Source organism: Podarcis liolepis (assembly GCF_965112155.1).
Source record: "Podarcis liolepis genome assembly, chromosome: 2".
NCBI classification, from domain to species: Eukaryota; Metazoa; Chordata; class Lepidosauria; order Squamata; family Lacertidae; genus Podarcis; species Podarcis liolepis.
The window spans coordinates 120,257,620-120,279,344 of record NC_139555.1 but is presented as its reverse complement, the minus strand read 5'-3'; the positions used below and the strand labels follow the sequence as shown (position 1 = coordinate 120,279,344).

At 45.4% G+C, this 21,725-nt stretch overlaps 3 protein-coding genes and 1 long non-coding RNA gene across 4 annotated transcripts in view; 1 reads left to right on the top strand and 3 right to left on the bottom strand.

Annotated features, from left to right (window-relative positions):
- Positions 1-21,725, top strand: part of LOC310701313 (uncharacterized protein) — a 172,945-nt gene that overhangs the window by 46,808 nt on the left and 104,412 nt on the right. The window lies entirely within an intron of this gene.
- On the bottom strand, positions 111-1,465 carry LOC310702079. Its single transcript, XR_014523205.1, has 2 exons — positions 881-1,465; positions 111-414 (listed from the first exon to the last, which is right to left on the bottom strand). It is a non-coding gene; the product is annotated as an uncharacterized lncRNA (long non-coding RNA).
- LOC310701743 (uncharacterized protein) lies at positions 2,023-7,430 on the bottom strand. Its single transcript, XM_083493064.1, has 2 exons — positions 7,358-7,430; positions 2,023-3,452 (listed from the first exon to the last, which is right to left on the bottom strand). Exons 1-2 carry the CDS (start codon positions 7,392-7,394, stop codon positions 2,326-2,328), a joined length of 1,164 nt encoding a protein of 387 aa, XP_083349190.1. The 5' UTR covers positions 7,395-7,430; the 3' UTR covers positions 2,023-2,325.
- LOC310701808 (uncharacterized protein) lies at positions 11,001-16,867 on the bottom strand. The gene is made up of 4 exons (XM_083493207.1): positions 16,807-16,867; positions 15,153-15,190; positions 12,413-13,962; positions 11,001-12,045 (listed from the first exon to the last, which is right to left on the bottom strand). Exon 3 carries the CDS (start codon positions 13,946-13,948, stop codon positions 12,932-12,934), a length of 1,017 nt encoding a protein of 338 aa, XP_083349333.1. The 5' UTR covers positions 13,949-13,962; positions 15,153-15,190; positions 16,807-16,867; the 3' UTR covers positions 11,001-12,045; positions 12,413-12,931.

Here is a 21,725-nt window from a genome sequence, read left to right as displayed (position 1 = left end):
TCGAACCGCCGACCTTTCGATCGGCAAGCCCTAGGCGCTGAGGCTTTTACCCACAGCGCCACCCCCATCCCCACCCAGTTACTCTCTGGTAAAACACTGAGTCCAGACAGTTGTTAAAAAGTGAACAACAACAACAAAAAAGAAAGTTTATTTTACAAACATTAACAAGTTTATGGTTTCTCAGATAATATCCCTGTCAGTATCTTAACTTTAGTTTCCTTACCTGCCTATACCTTCCTAATACCTTCTGACTGATTATCTCAACTGTTTGACTGACTCCTCTTAACGAATTCTCTCATTCTCTCACACCAGACTAGCCCAACCCACAGACTTATCTTCTCTGTCTCTTCTAAGTCCAGACTGTCTTCTCAAGAACTCTAACTCTAACCCCTAAAAAACCCTCTGTGCTTAAACCTGTTAGTATCTCAGCTCGCAGTCAGAGGTAACTGGCCTCCCCCGGGCAACCGACTGAGATACTTTGTTGACCTTCCGATCTGCGTCTCCCGGCAGGATACAGGCAAGGCCATAAATCGGCGATCCTCCTCAAGCGTGAGAAGAACACACCATCCTCCCTCCTCCCTGCATTCCCCCAGGGAGGGGAAAAGAGACAGACAGGAGTTTATTTACATGTCTTTATTCCTGTCATTTCAGCAGTACAGAGAAACGTTACTGCACTCCCCAGACTCTAGCAGTAGAGTCACAACTCCACCCCTGTACTTCCAGTACAGGTCAGATGACACTCTGAGCTAACATCCGGTGCTCAGTACAGAGAATGGACTGCCCCTTTTTCCCAACAGTACAGTTCCAGACATCAACATCCTGTTTTGCATTCCAGCCACCTGCAGCTGGCTTTTGCATTGCTGCTTTTTCCTGACAAAACCTTATACACAGTTAACTCTGCCCCCTGAGTTCCTATTGGTTAGACATTTTTCAATTAGTTAACCCTTTTCCTATGAACCCAGTATGATGTCACACACAGAGGAGGGCAAACGCCACACAGCCCTTCAGATCTTTGAAGATGGCTATTGTATCTCCTCTCAATCTCCTCTTTTCTAGGCTAAACATACCCAGCTCCTTCGACCGTTCCTCATAAGGCTTGGCCTCAGAGTAGACCCATTGCAAGTAATGAATCTACGTTAGTTAGGCCCACTGGCTGACTAGCATTGGCTTCAACTCTCCTTGCAGTCTCCATTTCTATGGGTTCTCTCCTCTGTGACTCCGTTGATGAGGCGCAAGGTACTTACTAGTACTAAAGCTCTTTCCACACTCGAGGCATTTAAAGGGTTTCTCCCCTGTGTGGACAGTTTGATGTGAAATAAGGCTAGTGCTAAAACAGAAGCTCTTTCTGCACTCTATGCATTTAAACGACTTCTCTGTGTGGATTTTTGGGTGGGAACTGAGGTACTAGCTATTACTGAAGCTCTTTCCGCACGCTGAGCATTTGAAGTAATTCTCTTTCGTGTGACAGATAGGTAGCCGTGTTGGTCTGCCATAGTCAAAATAAAAAAAATCCTTCCAGTAGCACCTTAAAGACCAACTAAGTTAGTTCTTGGTATGAGCTTTCGTGTGCATGCACACTTCTTCAGATACACTGAAACAGAAGTTGCCAGATCCTTCTATATAGTGAGAAGGTGGGGAGGGGTATTACTCAGAAGGGTGGTGGGAATGGGAGATTGGCAGATAGCTGAGATGAGCCTTTTGACGACTCTTAACGACTGTAATAGGTCTTACAGGAAAAGGCAAGGGGTGAGAAGGTGAGAAATGGCTTAGTCATGTATAATGAGATAAGAATCCAATGTCTCTGTTCAGACCAGATCTCTCCATGGTTTTAAGTTTGGTAATGAGTTGCAATTCAGCAGCTTCTCTTTCCAGTCTATTTCTGAAATTCCTTTGTAGTAAAACAGCTACTTTGAGATCTTGTATAGAATGTCCTGGGAGATTGAAGTGTTCTCCTACTGGTTTCTCTTTCGTATGGATTCTCTTGTGAATTGAGGTTGGGTTAGGGTTAGGGTGAATTCTGATTTTTTAGCATTGCGTGCTGGATAAGGTTGGTTTCTTTTTGCAGTCTAGGGTACAGCAGCTCTCTGCCCAGGAATTCCCAAGAATGGCTTTTGCCTCGTCACAGGAAGTGAAAGCATTTTAGTGAATGACAAACATGGGGGGACCAGAATACAATCATTGTTTTACTCTCTGTAGGAGTTACTTGATATGAATAAAGATCTTCCCACACTCCAGCCCTTTCTAAGATATTTCTCTTGTACGTGGTCTTTACTGTTTAGGAAGGGAGCCCCTATCACTGAAGTTCTTTCCATACGCCAAACATTTCTAAGATTTCCTTCCTGTGTGATTTCTTTTGTGTCTATTAAGGCCGCTACTCTGACTGAAGCTCTTTCCACACTCTGAACATGTATACGGTTTCTCCCCTGTATGACTTCTTTGGTGTCTAGTTAGGTGACTCCTGTTCCTGAAGCTCTTTCCACACTCGGAACATTTATATGGTCTGTCCCCTGTATGAGTTCTTTGATGCAACATAAGGGACCTACTGCAAATGAAGCTTTTTCCACACTCTGAACATGTATACGGTTTCTCTCCCGTATGAGTTCGTTGATGCAATGTAAGGGAGCTACCACGACTGAAGCTCTTCCCACACTCCAAACATTTATACGGTTTCTCTCCTGTGTGCACTCTTTGATGCAAGGTAAGGGTGCCATTCTGACTGAAGCTCTTTCCACACTCCAAACACGTATATCGTTTCTCCCGTATATGAATTCTTTGATGCAAGGAAAGGGAGTAGATGCGACTGAAGCTGTTGCCACATTCCCAACATTTATAAGGTTTGGTGCCTCGATGAGTTTGTTGATGTCCAGTAAGCGCACTGCTGTGACTAAAGCTCTTGCCACACTCAGAACATGTATATGGTTTTTCCCCTGTATGAATGTGTTGATGCAAGGTAAGGTCACTACTTTGAGTGAAGCTCTTTCCACACTCTGAGCATGTATACGGTTTCTCCCCTGTATGAGATCTTAGATGGAAGGTAAGGCCACTACTTTGAGTGAAGCTCTTTCCACACTCGGAACATGTATATGGTTTCTCTCCTGTATGAATTCGTTGATGGGAGATAAGGGAACTACTCTGACTGAAGCTCTTTCCACACTCCAAACATTTATACGGTTTCTCTCCTGTGTGTACTCTTTGTTGATGTGAGGTTAGAGCTGACCGACTACCCAATCTCTTTCCACACACTGTGCATTCATGCTTTTTCTCCTCTCTGGGAATTTGGTTTTCACCACCCTGAGACGTACAAGAGTCACCCTCTGGCTTCTGCTTTCGTCTCCCCTCTTGCCTTCTGCCTCCATCTTGAACCCTCAGCTTCCTTTGCTCCTCCTCCTCTTTGGATCCTTTTGATGACACTTCTGATTGTTCCCCTTCTGCCAGCATCCCTTCAACATCTCCTGATGGAATAAAAAGGCAAACTGATGAAATGCTAAAGGAGCGTCTTCACCCCAATCATTCAGTCAGGACACAGAGATCCAGGTCCCAGGGCCTTGTGGCAGTTCCCTCACTGTGAGAAGGGAAGTTACAGGGAACAAGGCGGAGGGCCTTCTTGGTAGTGGTGCCCACCCTGTGGAACGCCCTCCCGTCAGTTGTCAAAAAAATAACTATGCAACTATTAGAAGACAACTGGAGGCAGCACTGTGTAGGGAAGTTTTTAATATTTTATGTTTGATTGTGCTTTTATATTTGTTGGAAGCCACTTAGAGTGGCTGGGGCAACCCAGTCCAATCCGCGAGGTACAAATAATGAAAGTATTAATGTTATATTATTATTTATTGAGTTTATATACTGCCCTATACCCAGAGGTGTCAGCATGATTCACAGAAAAGATCACAGAATAAAAACATTTTTGCATGGCGCCTAAAGGTGTATAATGAAGGTGCTAGGTGAACCTTCCTGGGGAGAGCTTTCCACAGACGGGGAGTCACTGCAGAGAAGGCCCTGTTATTGTGTTGCTAGCCTCCAGACCACTTGAGGAGGAGGCCCACAAAAGAAAGCCTGAGGGTCCAGGTAGGTTCATACGGAAAGAAGCAGCCCTTGAAGTATTGTGGTCCTGAGCCATTAAAGGCTTTATAGGTCAAAACCAGCACTTTGAATTGGGCCTGGAAACTATTTGGTAGCCAGTGCAGTCAGACCAGGATGGGTGTAATATGCTCAAACCATCTTGCTCCGGTGAGCAACATATCTGCTGAATTCTGCACTAGCTCAAGTTTCCAAACTGTCTTCAGAGGCAGCCCTATGTATAACGCGTATCTAAATCTAACCTTGAAGTTACCAGAGCATAGACAACAGTAGATAGGCTATCCCTGTCCAGATAGGGGCGTACCTGGGCCACCAGACAAAGCTGATGGAAGGCACTCCAGGCCATCTGAGCCTCGAGCGACAGCAAAGGATCCAGGAGAACCCCAAGCTACGAACCTGCTCTTTCAGAGGACATGTAACACTATCAAAGGCAGGAAAGCTTCCAGGCATCTGTTCTAGGGAACCACCCACTAACAGCGCCTCACTCTTATCTGCATTGAGCTTCAATTTGTTGGCTCTCATCCAGTCCATTACAAAGACACTGGTCCAGCACTTCCACTGCCTCACCAGCAGATAGGAAGGAGAAATAGAGCTGAGTGTCATCAGCATACTGCTGGCAATGTACTCCAAACCTCCAGATCACCCCACCCAGCAGTTTTATATAGATGTTAAACAACATGGGGGATTGGATTGAGTCCTGTAGAACCCCACATTGAAGGTTCCATGGGGCTGAAAAGCATTCCCCAAGTAACACCCTCTGGGAACGACCATCCAAGTAGGATTGGAAGCACCGCAAAGCCAGTTCAAAGAGCTGCTCCAGAAGGATACTATGGCCGATAGTATCATAGAATCATAGAGTTGGAAGAGACCACAAGGGCCATCGAGTCCAACCCCCTGCCAAGCAGGAAACACCATCAGAGCACTCCTGACATATGGTTGTCAAGCCTCTGCTTAAAGACCTCCAAAGGAGGAGACTCCACCACACTCCTTGGCAGCAAATTCCACTGTCGAACAGCTCTTACTGTCAGGAAGTTCTTCCTAATGTTTAGGTGGAATCTTCTTTCTTGTAGTTTGGATCCATTGCTCCGTGTCCGCTTCTCTGGAGCAGCAGAAAACCACCTTTCTCCCTCCTCTATTTGACATCCTTTTATATATTTGAACATGGCTATCATATCACCCCTTAACCTCCTCTTCTCCAGGCTAAACATGCCCAGCTCCCTTAGCCGTTCCTCATAAGGCATCGTTCCCAGGCCTTTGACCATTTTGGTTGCCCTCCTCTGGACACGTTCCAGTTTGTCAGTGTCCTTCTTTAACTGTGGTGCCCAGAACTGGACACAGTACTCCAGGTGAGGTCTGACCAGAGCAGAATACAGTGGCACTATTACTTCCCTTGATCTAGATGCTATACTCCTATTGATGCAGCCCAGAATTGCATTGGCTTTTTTAGCTGCCGCGTCACACTGTTGGCTCATGTCAAGTTTGTGGTCAACCAAGACTCCTAGATCCTTTTCACATGTACCGCTCTCAAGCCAGGTGTCACCTAGTATTGAAAGCCACTGAGAGGTCAAGAAGAATTAACAGGGACATTTTTCCCTTGTCTCTCTCATGACAGAAATCAACATACTGTACAGGGCAACCAAAGTAGTTTCTGTGCCAAAACCAGGCCAAAACCTGATTGAAATGGATCTGGTCTGTGACTACTCACTCCAGAACCTTGCCCAGGAAAGGTTAATTAGCAACTGGTCGGCAGTTAGTTAGGATTCAGGAATTCAGGGAATGCTTCTTAAGGAGTGGTTTTACCTCTGCCTTCTTCAAACATGGAGGGACCACCCCCTCTTGTAAAGAGGCACTGATCATCTCCCTGGTCCTGCCAGCTGTTCCCTCCCTGCTGGATTTTATCAGCCAAGAGGGGAAAGGGTCTAAAATGCAAATGGTCACTCTGACTGATCCAAGAACCGTGCCCATATCCTTGAGCCTTACCAACTGAAAAAACTCATCCAACACAACAGGACTAGAATGTGCTCTGGACAACCCATGAGACTCATCTGCTGTAACAGCAGAGTCAAGGTCTTGGTGGATACAAGCAATTTGATCGCCAAAAATGCGTTGCAAACAAGTCACAGCCAGCTACTGCTGGTTCTACTCCTCCTTTGGGCCAGCCTGCAAAAGGCCCTGTACAAACTGGAAAATCTCTGCCAGGCGACATGTTGAGGATGCAATGGAGGCAGAAAACTATGCCTTCTTTGCTGCCTTCACTGCCAATAGGTAGGCTTGATAATGAGCCCTTACCAGTGTTTGGTTTCATTAATTCGGGTCTTTCATCCACTTGTGCTCAGTCTCCGAGCTTGGAGTGTACCAGGGGGCCAATTGGGCTCCACAAAGTGGGTGAGGACGCTCTGGGGTATTCATATTATTAGTAGTTGTATTACCAGTACTATTATTATTAGCCTGTCTGTATAAGGCCTCAGCCACACTTTTAAAGTGGACTTGAAATTGCTTGCTTCTCCTTTTTTTAAAAACCTCTTCTGCCCCGAACTGCTCTTGCAGAAACTGCTTACTTAATTGAAACAAAAATATATAAAATGTGTGTGTTGGGGGGGGGTATTGGCTTGTTTTTGTTTATGTTTTGATAATGTACTTTTTAATTGTAATTTTATCCTGTGAACGGCCCTGAGGCCTGTGGGTATTGGGAGGTATATAAATTTAATAAGTAATAGTAAAATCAGGGCGGATAAAAATTATTACAAATTCCAGGGGGAACCCCTGCAGAAGGTTTTTCAATGCTTAAGGGTTTGCCTTGACCCCAAGCCCTATGGGGAGCACAAAGAAGGTCCCCCACCTGCCAGAGTTGGCCTGCAGGGAGGAGAAAGATCTGCCCTTCCATTGGGAAAAGATGTCCTACCCCCATAGAAATGGGGAAACACCTATAAATGAATCATTTTAGCTGAATTATATACAGAATGCATTAATTATGGCAAATGTAAATATTATGGGAAATACCCTTTGCAAAAGCGTGGGCATTAGGAGAAATCTACACCAAAATGCTGACCAACTTTCAAGAGGTTGAAATAATTTAAAATTAAATTATTTAAAATTAACACTATTTAAAAATAATAACGTGTGAAAATCTGGGTAAATTGACGACTAGAAAAAGGAGACAGAAAAAACTTACATTGAAACGGTTTGCCTAATAGGGTTCTTTTTCATCCCTCCCCACACTCCCTCCAGCTGCACCCCCACTCTCCCCCCCCCCCTTATAATACATAATAATAAGACGCACCTCTAGCGCCTCCGCGAGAAAGTACGGCCGCCGCCATGACCAGCAACTGACCCCCACCCGCGCACCAAAGCGAGACAGGAAGCGGAAGCTCCTATTCTCCCGGCAGCCTTTTTCCCTCCGCTCTAGGAATCTCAGCTCTTTCGCCGCTGCTCTTAACCGTTTCGGAGCCGAGCGGCAGGAGCCTCTGGGCTTCTCCGGGCAAAGAGCGAAGAGAGGCGCTGGTCTCGCCTCCAGAAAGACCCGCTGGATCAGCTGGACGGGAGCCCCAAAACGTTTTCTAAACTATTTAGTATTATAATTATTTTCAATTTTCAAATTAAAAAACGTTTTTTCTTTTGGTACATACATATCCAATCCAAATTTGCAATAATTACCTCCCCCCCTTTCCATTCCCCCCTTTTATTCTCCTTGCATTACAATATATTACAATTACTATATATTCCCTCAATTAATTTCAACCTATTTTCTCCCTCCTAATTCTATTCTTAGTTCATAAATGTTACATTAAACAAGCAAATGTTTTGACTTTTTACAGTGTTCTCTAAAATAGTTTATAAAGTTTTCCCATTCTTGATTGAATTTTTTCTCATCTGCTCGGTATGTTTAGCCGTTTCGACATAGTCAATCATCTTACAGATAGGTAGCCGTGTTGGTCTGCCATAGTCAAAATTAAAAAATTCCTTCCAGTAGCACCTTAAAGACCAACTAAGTTAGTTCTTGGTATGAGCTTTCGTGTGCATGCACACTTCTTCAGATACACTGAAACAGAAGTTGCCAGATCCTTCTATATAGTGAGAAGGTGGGGAGGGGTATTACTCAGAAGGGTGGTGGGAATGGGAGATTGGCAGATAGCTGAGATGAGCCTGTTGATGACTCTTAACAACTGTAATAGGTCTTTGAGATCTTGTATAGAATGTCCTGGGAGATTGAAGTGTTCTCCTACTGGTTTCTCTGTTTTGTGATTCTTGATGTCAGATTTATGTCCGTTTATTCTTTGGCATAAGGTTTGGCCTGTTTGTCCAATATAGAAAGCTGAAGGACAGGAAAAAACAGAAAAATGTGAAGGGGTGCTGAAATTGCGCTCAAATAATATCGAGGGCACAGGTGAAAGGCAAAGCAAGTTTCTAGTTCTCTTGCTTCGGAATGAAGAGCTGTTTAAATAGGAACCAAGGAAGCTGCCTAGTCCAGAACCAGACAATTGGACCATCTAGATCTGTGCTGTCTGCACCGACTGGAAGCATCTCTCCAGGTTTCAGGCAAGGATGATTTCCTAGCCCTGCTGGAAGATGTCGGGAATCGAACCCGGAACCTTCTGCACTCCAGAGCCACTTTCGCCTTTTAAGAGAAACCACCCTCAGAATTCAGCAGGCACCATGGATGTCTGGGTGTTACCAGGATGAAACTGTCTCACCTGCTGCTGCTTCTCCTCTGCCCGGCTCAGGAGGAAACCTTCGGCTAGGGCCACCGCCTGGGAACTAGTCTCCGCTCCCTGATCCTTCACCCAGTTCTCCATCTCCAGGGGGAGGACAGCCAGGGATTGCTCCAGGACTACCAGGTCCAGGATCTGAGCCTCGGTGTGTCGCTCTGGCTCCAGCCACTCCCTGCAAAGGCGGTGGAGTCGGCTGCAAACTTCTCGGGGTCCCTTGGCCTCCTGGTAGCAGGAATGCCTGAATCTCTGGCGCTGAGCATGTGAGCTGAGGGCGTCCTCATCCAGGAGGGTCTTCATAGCTCTTCCCAGGATCTCCCAAGTGGGGCGGTTTGGGGATTTAGGCAGCAGCCTCCAATATGGCTGAAGGGTTGTCTCCTGCAGCCTCTTTTCCTATTCTTTCCAGGTTCTGCTTCAAGCCAAAGGCTGGCCAAGGGAGCGTGGACCACAAAGGGGCTGAGCCAGAGGTGGGGGAACCTCAGGTCCTGCTCCAAGCTGCTCTGGGTTGCAGCAGGATCCAGCCCCAGCCTCCCTGCCTGCTTCCTTCCATGCATCCAACCTCTGCAGCCTCTCATCTGCAAAAGGACCATGCACAAGGCAGGAGGGAGGAGGGGCGCTTGCCCTGGAGGACCAAGCTCCTCTTCCTGTTTCCTGTTGTCTCTCTAGGAATCCTGCACTTCATCTTTAACCCTTTGAGCACCAGACAGCTGGGGTGGAAGAAAATCTCTCCTTTTGGGGGATTCTGATCTCTACTTTCACAAGGTTGGGACATCTTAGGCAGTGGTGAGAGGCAGTGTGGTATAGTGGTTAGAGTGCTGGACTATGGTCTTGGGAGACCAGGGATCGAATTCCCCACCGGGTGGCCATGGGGCAAGTCACTGCCTCCCAGCCTAACCTACCTCACAGGGTTGTTGTAGGGGATTAAAGGAGGAGAGGAAGAACCATGTATTATATGCTACGTTCAGCTCCTTGGAGAAAAAGGCAGGATATCGAATCTAAGAATGGGAAAAAGTTGGAATGCGACCTAATGGTCATCTAGCCCAACCCAATACACACACACACAAACACAACAGATTTGTTCGGGTTGTTTTGGTTTTTATTTTGTATTTTGTGGTTTGGATCTTGATTTTATTCTGAGACCCCAAGGTATAGGACGGTGTATAAATAATAATAATACAGTGGTGCCTCGCAAGACGAAATTAATTTGTTCTGCGAGTTTTTTCGTCTTGCGAGTTTTTTTGTCTTGCGAAGCACGGTTTCAATTTTTTCAAAAAAATCTTCAAAAACCTCAAAAAAGGCTACTGCACCGCGTGCTATGAGTTGCTCCCCGAAGTCAAGTCGCAACTGCACCTCTTCAAGCAATGCACCCTGTATTACTGTAACGGTTTTAAGAAAAAGGAAACAAAACTTGCAAGACGTTTCCGGAAGCAACTCAAAAAACGAAAAACTCTTTCATCTTGCGAGTTTTTCGTCTTGAGAGGCATTCGTCTTGTGAGGTACCACTGTAATAATAATAAGAAGGCATTGGGACGATTTTATGGAACCAAGAAGGTGGGGGCCAGAAAATCTGGGAGCCACTGTGTTACAGGGGTGTGTGTGTCACAGATTGCATTTCAATTTCCCTGCGTTATTTATGTTCCCACCTTGTGAATGGGCTGGGCAAGGGGGGATGTGTGTGTGTGTGTATGGGCAGCTTCCATAGAATGATAGAGTTGGAAGGGACCCCAAAGGTCCTCTAGTCCAGCCCCCTGCAATACAGGAATCTCAGCTAAAGCATCCCTGACAGAGGGCCATCCAACCTCTGCTTAAAAACCTCCAAGGAAGGGGAGACCATTCACTGTCAAACACAGATTCCTGTAAGCAATCACATTGTGATGGAACTGGATCTGAGCCAGGTGGCACTAATAGTGAGGAAAGGATCTGTAACACCCCAGACCTTTGGGGAAAGCTTGCAGAGTTCAGGCAAGCAGAGAGGAAGGAAAAGCATAATTTCCTCTCTCACTGCATTTAACCCTCAGAGGACCAAAATCTCTTCTGCCAGGGGAATCCCAAAACTGAATTTATCTGCTTTTCCCTGAGATTAACGTTAAATAAGTTGGAGTTCTTGTTATTAAATATACCAAGAGAAAAGCACACCAAGAACTCAGGCCAATGTAAGTTTCAGTAGTGGGAATCATCCCTATTAGCAAATCAATAGTCAATTGTGACAAAAACTAATCCATTCAAAACTATGTATTCTGACAAGGATTATAAACTCAAATAGAGGTTACAAACTCAAACTCGTAAGGACATGTATAACACAAAAATTCGTTACAGAAATAGAGATAAGAGTTTATGAGTAGAGATAAGTACATGTTCATCCATAGTCATATTCGACGTGGAGGTCTTAGTTTCAATCATTAAACAGAAGTCAGAAGTCACATTATGGATCGGAAACCAGGACAGGGCCCTGTTTCAATGTATTCACCTTCATCAGCTGGTGCAAGGCAGCTTCTTTGGTTCCTCCAGTGTCGTTTTCGCAATTGAAATCATTCCTCTGGGGAGAAAGACAATACATGACCCTTCCATCTACCCTCTGGTGGGCGGTAGCAGCTGAATGGGGAGGGGGGGCAACTTGACCTTTTGTCTCAGTTCAGTGGCCCACAACAAGAAATCTTGAGCGTTGTCTCTTAATTCCCTGAGAAGCGTCAGACAGGCTGACATACAGCTCTTCCCTGAGATTAAGCACCTTTTGGGAACAGTGGGACTGACTCCTGAGAAAACCTGCACTGAAGCGAGTTGTAAATGGATTCTTAGGAACTGCACACTTGTTTTGGCTATTTCATCTTTTGTAGGCGTTCATTATTTTGTTCCCTAAAATTTACATGCAGCTTTACTGTACATATATGTTTGGGATTTTTTAAATCCATGGTTCAGGAAAAATAAAACAATGACATTGTCAGTAAAAAACAACAACCCAAAAATGACTATTTTATTGTTAAATATAATGAAATAAACAATAAAACCTGGATTAAAACACAGTGAAAGCGACTGCCTCGTATCAATAGGCAGTGAGTTGGGTGCAGTAAGTTGGGTGCAAATATTCTTCAATTTTTTGACTGCCCTGTTGGTACAACGCATTTCCAAAATTAATTTCCTAACGAGTCGCATGTGCACAGAGAAACAGATCCCCACAATGAACCAAGGTTTCCTGGCTTAGATCCTGGGGTTCCTGTGGACGTCAGCAGTAAACCCGGCCTTAAGGATCTGCTTGCCTTCTTCTCTGGTGGAGAATGGGCAACCTTTGGCACAAGAAGTGGCAGAGCAGGAAACAGACACATTGGCAAACAATGGCTTGGGCAAGCCTTATAGTGAATGGCACACATAGGGGGGAGTAGGGCTGGGGGACACCAGTGGGGAGCTTCTGACAAGGCAACACAGAGAGTGGCATGAGCCTGAACAGCAGCAGATCCCATGGCTGCAAGGAAGCAGAAACACACAAGCTCAGCAAGGCAGGGGGAGAGAAGTCATCAGAGGAAGAGGCCGTTTCCCCCCTGTACTCCTCTCTTATCGGAGCTATGAAAGATGCCATCTACAATTGAATCAGCTGACGTCCGTATTCTCACCTTTCAATGGAACAGGATTCCCACACTTGGGTCTCTGGTTCTTTCTGGACTACAACTCCCATCACCCCCAGATAGCAGCAGTAAGGGATGATGGGAATTGTAGTCCAGAAACAGCTAGAGACCCAAGTGCAGGAAAGCCTGGACTAGTGTATCTAGGGCAATTGTTTTCCAAACACTGGCATTCTTAACATTTCTGACTGATCTTCTGTGCACATATATCAGAAAAAACTGCATTTAAAACAGCATTGCGTGCTGGTTAAGGTTGATTTCTTTTGGGGGTCTGGGGTTCAGTAGCTCTATGCCCAGGAATTCCCAGGAAGGGCTTGTGCTTTTGTCATTGGAAGTACAAGCATTTTAGTGAATGACAGAAATATTGGGGGACGACGACGACCAGAAAACGATTCATGGTTTACTCCCTGTAGGAGTTATTTGATATGATTAAAGACACTCCAACCGTTTCTAAGATACTTCCCTTGTACGTGTTCTTTACTGTTTAGGAAGCGAGCCCCTGTCACTGAAGTTCTTTCCAAGTGCCAAACATTTTTAAGATTTCCTCCCTGTATGACTTCTTTGGTGTCTAGTTAGGTGACTCCGGCGCCTGAAGCTATTTCCACACTCGGAGCATTTATATGGTTTGTCCCCTGTGTGAGTTCTTTGATGCAACATAAGGGAGCTACTGCAAATGAAGCTTTTTCCACACTCTGAACATGTATACGGTTTCTCTCCAGTATGAGTTCGTTGGTGCAATGTAAGGGAGCTACCACGACTGAAGCTCTTCCCACACTCCAAACATTTATACGGTTTCTCTCCTGTGTGCACTCTTTGATGCAAGGTAAGGGTGCCATTCTGAATGAAGCTCTTTCCACATTCCAAACATGTATATCGTTTCTCCCCTATATGAATTTTTTGATGCAAGGAAAGGGAGTCAATGCGACTGAAGCTGTTGCCACATTCTGAACATTTATAAGGTTTGCTGCCTCGATGAGTTTGTTGATGTCTAGTAAGTGCAGTGCTGTGACTGAAGCTCTTTCCACACTCAGAACACGTATACGGTTTCTCCCCTGTATGAGATATTTGATGCAAGGTAAGGTCACTACTTTGAGTGAAGCTCTTTCCACACTCTGAGCATGTATACGGTTTCTCTCCTGTATGAGATCTTTGATGCAAAGTAAGGCCACTACTTTGAGTGAAGCTCTTTTCACACACTGAACATGTATAAGGTTTGTCTCCTGTATGAGTTCGTTGGTGCAATATAAGGGTACCACTCCGACTGAATCTCTTTCCACACTCTGAACATGTATACGGTTTCTCACCTGTATGAGTTCGTTGATGTGAAGTAAGAGCTGAGCGATTACAAAATCTCTGTCCGCACAATGTACATTCATGCTTTTTCTCCTTTTTGTCAATTTGATTTTCACCACCTTGAGACATACAAGAGTCACCCGCCGACTTCTGCTTTCGTCTCCCCTCTTGCCTGCTGCCTCCCTCTTGAACCCTCAGCTTCCTTTGCTCTTTGGATCCTTTTGGTGACATTTCTGATTGTTCCCCTTCTGCCAGCATCCCTTCAACATCTCCTGATGGAATAAAAAAGCAAACTGATGAAATGCTAAAGGAGCGTCTTCACCCCAATCATTCAGTCAGGACACAGAGATTCAGGTCCCAGGGCCTTGTGGCAGTTCCCTCACTGTGAGAAGGAAAGTTACAGAGAACGAGGCAGAGGGCCTTCTTGGTAGTGGTGCCCACCCTGTGGAACGCCCTTCCGTCAGATGTCAAATAAACAACTATAGAAGTTTTAGAAGACATCTGAAGGCAACCCTGTATAGTTTTTAATATTTGATGTTTTATAATGCTTTTAAATAATGAAAGTATTTGTTAGTATTATTATTTATTGAGTTTATTTACCGACCTATAACCAGAGGTCTCAGCGTGGTTCTCAGAAAAGATCACAACATATATAATCAGAATAAAAACAACAACCCAATAACACCCTCCCCTCACAAGAAACGAGCCATATTTGAAAAAGGGTATAGAATGTCAAACATATCAACCAAAATTCTGGTTAAAAAGGAACTTTTTTGCCTGGCACCTAAAGGTCTATAAGGCGAACTTCCCTGGGGAGAGCATTCCACAGATGGGGAGCCACTGCAGAGAAGGCATTGTTCTCATGTTGCCACCCTCTGGACCACTTGAGATCAGAAGGGGATCTCAGGGTCCGGGTAGGTTCATACGGAAAGAAGCAGCCCTTGAAGTATTCCTGGTCCTGAGCCATTAAAGGCTTTATAGGTCAAAACCAGCACTTTGAATTGGGCCTGGAAACTAATTAGTAGCCATTGCAGTCAGACCAGGATGGGGGTAATATGCTCAAACCGCCTTGCTCCGGTGAGCAACCTGGCCACTGAATTCTGCACTAGCTGAAGTTTCCAGACTGTCTTCAGAGGCAGCCCTACGTATAACACATATCTATATCTAACCTTGAAGTTACCAGAGCATAGACAATGGTAGATAGGCTATCCCTGTCCAGAAAGGGGTGTAGCTGGGCTACCAGTCAAAGCTGATGGAAGGCACTCTTGGCCACCTGAGCCTCGAGTGACAGCAAAGGATCCAGGAGGACCCCCAAAGCTACAAACCTGCTCCTTCAAGGACATGTAACCCTATCAAGAGCAGGCAAGCTTCCAGGCATCTGTTCTAGGGAACCACCCACTAATAGCACCTCAGTATTATCTGGAATGAGCTTCAATTTCTTGGCTCTCATCCAGTCCATTACCCAGGCAAGACTCTGGTCCAGCACTTCCACTGCCCCACCTGCAGATAGAAAGAAAGGAGAAATAGAGCTGAGTGTCATCAGCATACTGCTGACAACGTACTCCAAACCTCCGGATCACCCCTCCCAGTGATTTCATGTAGATGTTAAAGAACAAGGGGGATTGGATTGGGCCCTGCGGAAACCCCACATTGAAGCTTCCATGGGGCTGAAATGCATTCCCCAAGTAACACCCTTTGGAAACGACCATCCAAGTAGGACTGGAACCACCACAAAGCAGGGCCACCCACCCCCAGTTCAGAGAATCACTCCTGAAGCATACCATGGTTGATGGTATCAAAATCCGCTGAGAGGTTGAGAACAATGAACAGGGACATATTTCCCTTGTCTCTCTCTCTCTCTCGATAGAGGTCATCATACAGGGCGACCAAAGCAGTTTTTTGTGCCCAAACCAGGCCTAAACCCTGGTTGAAATGAATCCAGAAAATCAGCATCTTCCAAAAGCACATGGATCTGGTTTGTGACCACTCGTTCCAGAACCTTGCCCAGAGATTAGCAAGTGGTCAGTAGTTAGTTCCGTTTTCTGAATTCAGAGAAGGTTTCTTAAGGAGTGGTTTTACCACTGCCTCCTTCAAACAGGCAGGGACCACCCCCTCTTGTAAAGAGGCACTGATCATCTCCCTGGCCCAGCCAGCTGTTCCCTCCCTGCTGGGTTTTATCAGCCAAGAGGGGAAAGGGTCTAGAATGCAAATGGTCATCCTGACTGATCCAAGCACCTTGTCCATATCCTTGAGTCTTACCAACTGAAAAAACTCATCCAACACAACAGGACTAGACTGTGCTCTGGACAACCCATGAGACTCATCTGCTGTAACAGCAGAGTCAAGGTCTTGGTGGATACAAGCAATTTTATCTTCAAAATGCTTTGCAAACAAGTCACAGCCAGCTACTGCTGGTTCTACTCTTCCTTTGAGCCTGCCTGTAAAAGGCCCCTTACAACCCAGAAAATCTCTACCAGACGACATAATGAGGATGGAATGGAGGCAGAAAACTATGGTTTATTTACTGCCTTCACTGCCACTAGGTAAGCTTGATAATGAGCCCTTACCAGTGTTTAATGCATTAATTTGGATCTTTCATCCACAGTATTTTAAGCAACTATTTTTTTGTATTTTTCCCCCTACTACATTTTATAGTAATTTATATTTCGTGTTAGCCACCCTGAGCTAGGTCCTGGCCAGGGAGGGCGGGGTATAAATAAATAAATTATTATTATTATTATTATTATTATTATTATTATTATTATTATTATTAATGCACAAGGTTTTGCCTTGAGCCCAAGCCTTATGTAGAGACAAAGGAAGGTCCCCCACCTGCCCAAGTTGGCCTGCAGGAGGAGAAAGACCTGCCCTTCCATTGGGAAAAAATTTCCTACCCCTATTCAAAGGGGGAAAGAACTATAAATGCATTGTTTTAGCAGAATAATGTACAGAAATGCATTAATAATGGGAACTGAAAATATTATATGAAATACTAGAGAAAGGAGACGCAGAAAAAAACTTACATTGAAACGGTTTACCTAATAGGGTTTTTTAAACTCCCTCTCCACACTCCCCCCAGCTGCACTCGCGTTATAATACAAAATAATATGACGCACCTCCAGCGCCTCCGCGAGGAAGGAGAGCCGCCGCCATGGCCCGCATCTCCCGCCCCCCAAAAGCGGAAGCTCCTATTCTCCCGGCAGCCTTTTTTTTCCTCCGCTCTAGGAATCTCAGCTCTGTCGCCGCTGCTCTTAACCGTTTCGGAGCCGAGCGGCAGGAGCCTCTGGGCTTCTCCGGGCAAAGAGCGAGGAGAGGCGCTGGTCTCGCCTCCGGAAAGACCCGCTGGATCAGCTGCGCGGGCGCCCAAAAAGTTTCTTAAACTATTTATTACAAAAAATATATATTTTATTTTCGAATTTCAAAATAACAACATTTTTACTTTTGGTATACAGAATACATATCCAATACAAATTTGCAATAGATGACTCCCCACCCCGGTTTCCAACCCCCCCCCCCCGTTATTCTCCTTGCATATAATTATATTTCTCCCAATTAATTTCAACTCCCCCCCCCCCAATTCTATTCTTAGTTCATAAATGTTACACCAAACCTGCTAATGTTTTGCCTCTTTTACAGTGTTATTTAAACGTGTCTATTGAGTTTTCCCATTCTTGATTGAATTTTTTCTCATCTTGGTGCCTGATCTTCAGGCTTAGTTTAGCCATTTCGGCAGTCACTCATCTTAGTTATCCATTCTTCTTTCGTTGGGACCTTTTCTTCCTTCCACATCTGGGATAGTAGCATCTGGCCGCTGTAGTCGCATAAATAAACAGTCTCTTTTGCTTCCTTGGCATATTTTCTCCTATTACACCTAATAAGAAAGGCCTCTGATTTTTTAACAAACGTAATTTTAAACATTTTTTTTAAGTTCATTTTTTATAATTTCCCAGAAGCCCTTTACTTTTTTACATGTCCACGACGTATGAAAAAAGAAAAAAAAAGGACTTTCCATATCCTTACATTTCCAGCATAAATTAGAGGTATCTTTATACATTTTAGCAAGCTTACTGGAGTGAAATAGCATCGGTACATCATCTTCATAGAATTTTATTTTAATGAACTGCATGCTGTGAATTTTAAAATCTTTTCCCATGATTCAAGTGGTATATGTCTTTTGCCCAGTGAGATTGAATATTCCAGGCTGTGAGGTCTTTCCCTGCTTTGATAAATGACGCATCAGATCACTTAGAGATATGCTAGTACATACTGACTTACCACACACCTCTACACACCAGACCTTGACCACAGCTCCAGGAGGTTTTTTCAAATGCGGACATTGCACTGCTTGTAGATATGCATCACAAGTGGAATAATTTTCTAACAGTAGAGGCTTTAAGTTTACCATGTGTTGCCACATGTGCAAATGCAATTCCAACCCCACCCACCCCGCTCCAGGTTTCAGGCAGGGACGATTTCCCAGCCCCTCCTGGAGATCGAACCCAGAACCTTCTGCACCCAAGAGCCACTTTCGCCTTTTAAGAGACACCACACTCAGAATTCACCAGCCACTGCGGATTTCTGGGTGTTACCAGGATGAAACTGTCTCACCTGCTGCTGCTTCTCCTCTGCCCGGCTCAGGAGGAAATCTTTGGCCAGGGCCACCGCCTGGGAACTGGTCTCCGCTTCCTGATCCTTCACCCAGTTCTCCTGCAGGATCCATCTCACCCGGGATACAGTCTGTTTGCACTACTGCCTTCTGGCAGGAGGTATAGAAACATCAAGTCAAGGACAAATAGACTGAAAAACAGTTTCTATCCAAGAGCTGTGGCCTTTTTGAATGCTGTAACTCGATAGTGAGACCTGGGAGTTTGATGGGTGTGGGTGTGGTTGGAAGGTGGTTTGTTTGGTTGTTGTTGTTGTTTTGCTTTTGTTGTTTTTAAGGGATGGCATCCAATTTCGTTGCACTTGTGCAATGTTGCACTAGTGTAATGACAATAAAGAATCTATCTATCTATCTATCTATCTAATCTCCGGGGGGAGGACAGCCAGGAACTGCTCCAGGATCACCAGGTCCAGGATCTGAGCCTCGGTGTGTCGCTCTGGCTCCAGCCACTCCCTGCAAAGGCGGTGGAGTCGGCTGCAAAACTCTCGAGGTCCCTTGGCCTCCTGGTAGCGGGAATGCCTGAATCTCTGGTGCTGAGCATGTGAGCTGAGGGCGTCCTCATCCAGGAGGGTCAAAATAGCTCTTCCCAGGATCTCCCAAGTGGGGCAGTTTGGGGATTTGGGCAGCAGCCTCCAGTATGGATGAAAGATTGTCTCCTGCAGCCTCTTTTCCTATTCTTTCCAGGTTCTGCTTCAAGGCAAAGGCTGGCCAAGGGAGCGTGGACCACAAAGGGGCTGAGCCAGAGGTGGGGGAACCTCAGGTCCTGCTTTAAGCTGCTCCGGGCTGGAGCAGGATCCAGCCCCAGCCTCCCTTCCTGCTTCCTTCAACGCATCCTCTGAGATAGTGGGTGGACATATCAGATGACACAGAGGTTTCTGCAAGTAGCTCAGCGGGCCCGCTTTTATAGGCAGCCAGCTGTCAACATTGTAACAACAACAACAACAACATCCCAGGGTTTCCTGCCTAAATTATCTGATGTGGACCTGAGTGAAAACTACATGCACAATACCCCTGGCGGCCAGGGTGAGAACTTCAACACATAACACATCCAACCACTGCAGCCTCTCTTCTGCAAAAGGACCATGCACAAGGCAGGAGCGGCGCTTGCCCTGGAGGACTAAGAGCTCCTCGTTTCCTGCCTCTCTAGGAATCCTGCACTTCATCTTTAACCCTTTGACGACCAGGCAGCTGGGATGGAAAAAAAATATCTCCCTTCTAGGAATCTGCTTTGACAATGTTGGGACTTCTTAGGCAGTGGTGAGAGGCAGTGTGGTGTAGTGGTTAAAGTGCTGGACTATGGCCTCGGGAGACCAGGGATCGAATTCCCCACCGGGTGGCCATGGGGCCAGTAATGCCTCTCAGACTAGCCTACCTCACAGGGTTGTTGTAGGGGATTAATGGAGGAGAGGAAGAACCATGTATTAAAGGGACCCCTGACCATTAGGTCCAGTCGCGGACGACTCTGAGGTTGCGGCACTCATCTCGCTTTACTAGTTGAGGGAGCCGGCGTTTGTCCACAGGCAGCTTCAGGGTCATGTGGCCAGCACGACTAAGCCACTTCTGGCAAACCAGAGCAGCGCATGGAAACGCTGTTTACCTTCCCACTGGAGGGGTACCTATTTATCTACTTGCACTCTGGCCTGCTTTCGAACTGCTAGGTTGGCAGGAGCTGGGACTGAGCAACAGGAGCTCAACCCGCCGCAGAGATTCGAACCACTGACCTTCTGATCAGCAAGGCCTAGGCTCTGTGGTTTAGACCACAGCGCCACCCGCATCCTAAAAACTGCATTTAAAACAGAATTCAGTTTTTAGCATTGTCTCCTGGATGAGGTTGGATTTCCTTTTGGGGTCTGGGGTTCAGCAGCTCTCTGCCCAGGAATTCCCAGGAAGGGATTCTGCCTTGTCAAGGGAAATGCAAGCATTTTAGTGAACGACAGACATATGGGGGGAACCAGAGGACAGTTTCTAACAAGGCAACAATGGAAGGGGCATGAGTAGAGATGTAAAATTTCCGGAAATTTTGAAGCCATGGGGGGGGGGGGAGGAAATTTTGGAAAAATTGGGGGGGGGGGAATTCAGTGTGGAGTAGTTTTACAAATTGCGTCAAACACAGTGTATCTAAAAGTATTAGGCTTGCAATAAAACAGGTAACCACCCCCTTTCTCTCAAAAGCATCAAAAAAAAGCAAGAAACCACCAACATAAATAATAATCAAAATTGCCTCTTAGCACCAACAGCAAATAAAGTTAAGGTCCACCTCAATATTTAAGCTCTATGGAAGGTCTACCCTTTGAGTAGTGCTTTAAAAGCAACAACAGAAGACACAACATATACATGCAGTTTATTCTATCTCACTTTCTCAACTACTGCTATCATTTTCCATTTCTTCTTCCTCTTCCTCTTTGTCATTTTCCCCATGGACTTCTAAAAAACGGCTTTGGGGGGTAACGGGGGACAGACTGTCCCCACCCCAATTTTTCCAGTTTTTTTCCTTCCCTTCTCTACTTGAGGACAGCTGGGGCAAAGCGTAAGGCAATTTTTTTGCATGCCAGGCCCAGAGGGAAGCAACATCCAGTTACTGAATAGTATGTTGCACTAAGGCTCAAACTCTGTTTGAAAGGAAAAGGAGTGTGTGTGTGTGTGTGTTTTTAAATGGAATTTGTTATTATATATTATAAACCGCATGGTGGTAAGAGAGCTTCCAAACAGTTTACAAAAATATACAACAGAACATTAAAATGATTGATAAAACACAGTTAAAAGCAGGTATTTAAGGGTATTCAAAATATGATTATAGTCAGTAGTGGTTAAAAGGAAGTAAATCACACGCAGCTTCTATGTGTTCAGATGCGCTGGCCCTAACGAAAATGTTTTGAGCAGTTGCCGGAAGGAGTACAGTGAGAGCACCTGCCTGGTGTCTCTCGGCAGGGAGCTGCAAAATGGGGGGTTCTGGAAGACCGGGGGGGTGGAAAAAGGGGCGAGGGCACGTTTTTTCCTCTTTTCCCCCAAAATCATTTTTTTCCAGGAAAAATTGAAAATAAAAATATGGAATATTCAAACTATATCAAACAATTTTTTTCATTTTTTTCCAGGAAAAAAGGGCTTCAGAAAAAAACCTGTCCCCCCCCCCCCATTTTTCTAGTTTTTTTCCAGGCCTTCCCATCTCTAGGCATGAGCAACAGGCATCCATTGGAGAAGATGGGTTAAGTTTGCTGGACTATTACCTGCACTATCAGGTATTTCTGAAACCAGTAGGAGAACACTCCAATCTCCCAGGACATTCTATACAAGATCTGAAAGTCGCTGTCTTATTACAAAAGAATTTCAGAAATAGACTGGAAAGAGAAGTTGCTGAATTGCAACTTACTACCA

Coding starts and splice junctions, on each gene's coding strand:
- LOC310701743 (XM_083493064.1), bottom strand. CDS start 7,394: ATGGCGGCGGCCGTACTTTCTCGCGGAGGCGCTAGAG. Junction 3,453..7,357: donor TTCTCGCGGAGGCGCTAGAG/GTGCGTCTTATT, acceptor TTATTCCATCAG/GAGATGTTGAAGGGATGCTG.
- LOC310701808 (XM_083493207.1), bottom strand. CDS start 13,948: ATGCTGGCAGAAGGGGAACAATCAGAAATGTCACCAAAAGGATCCAAA.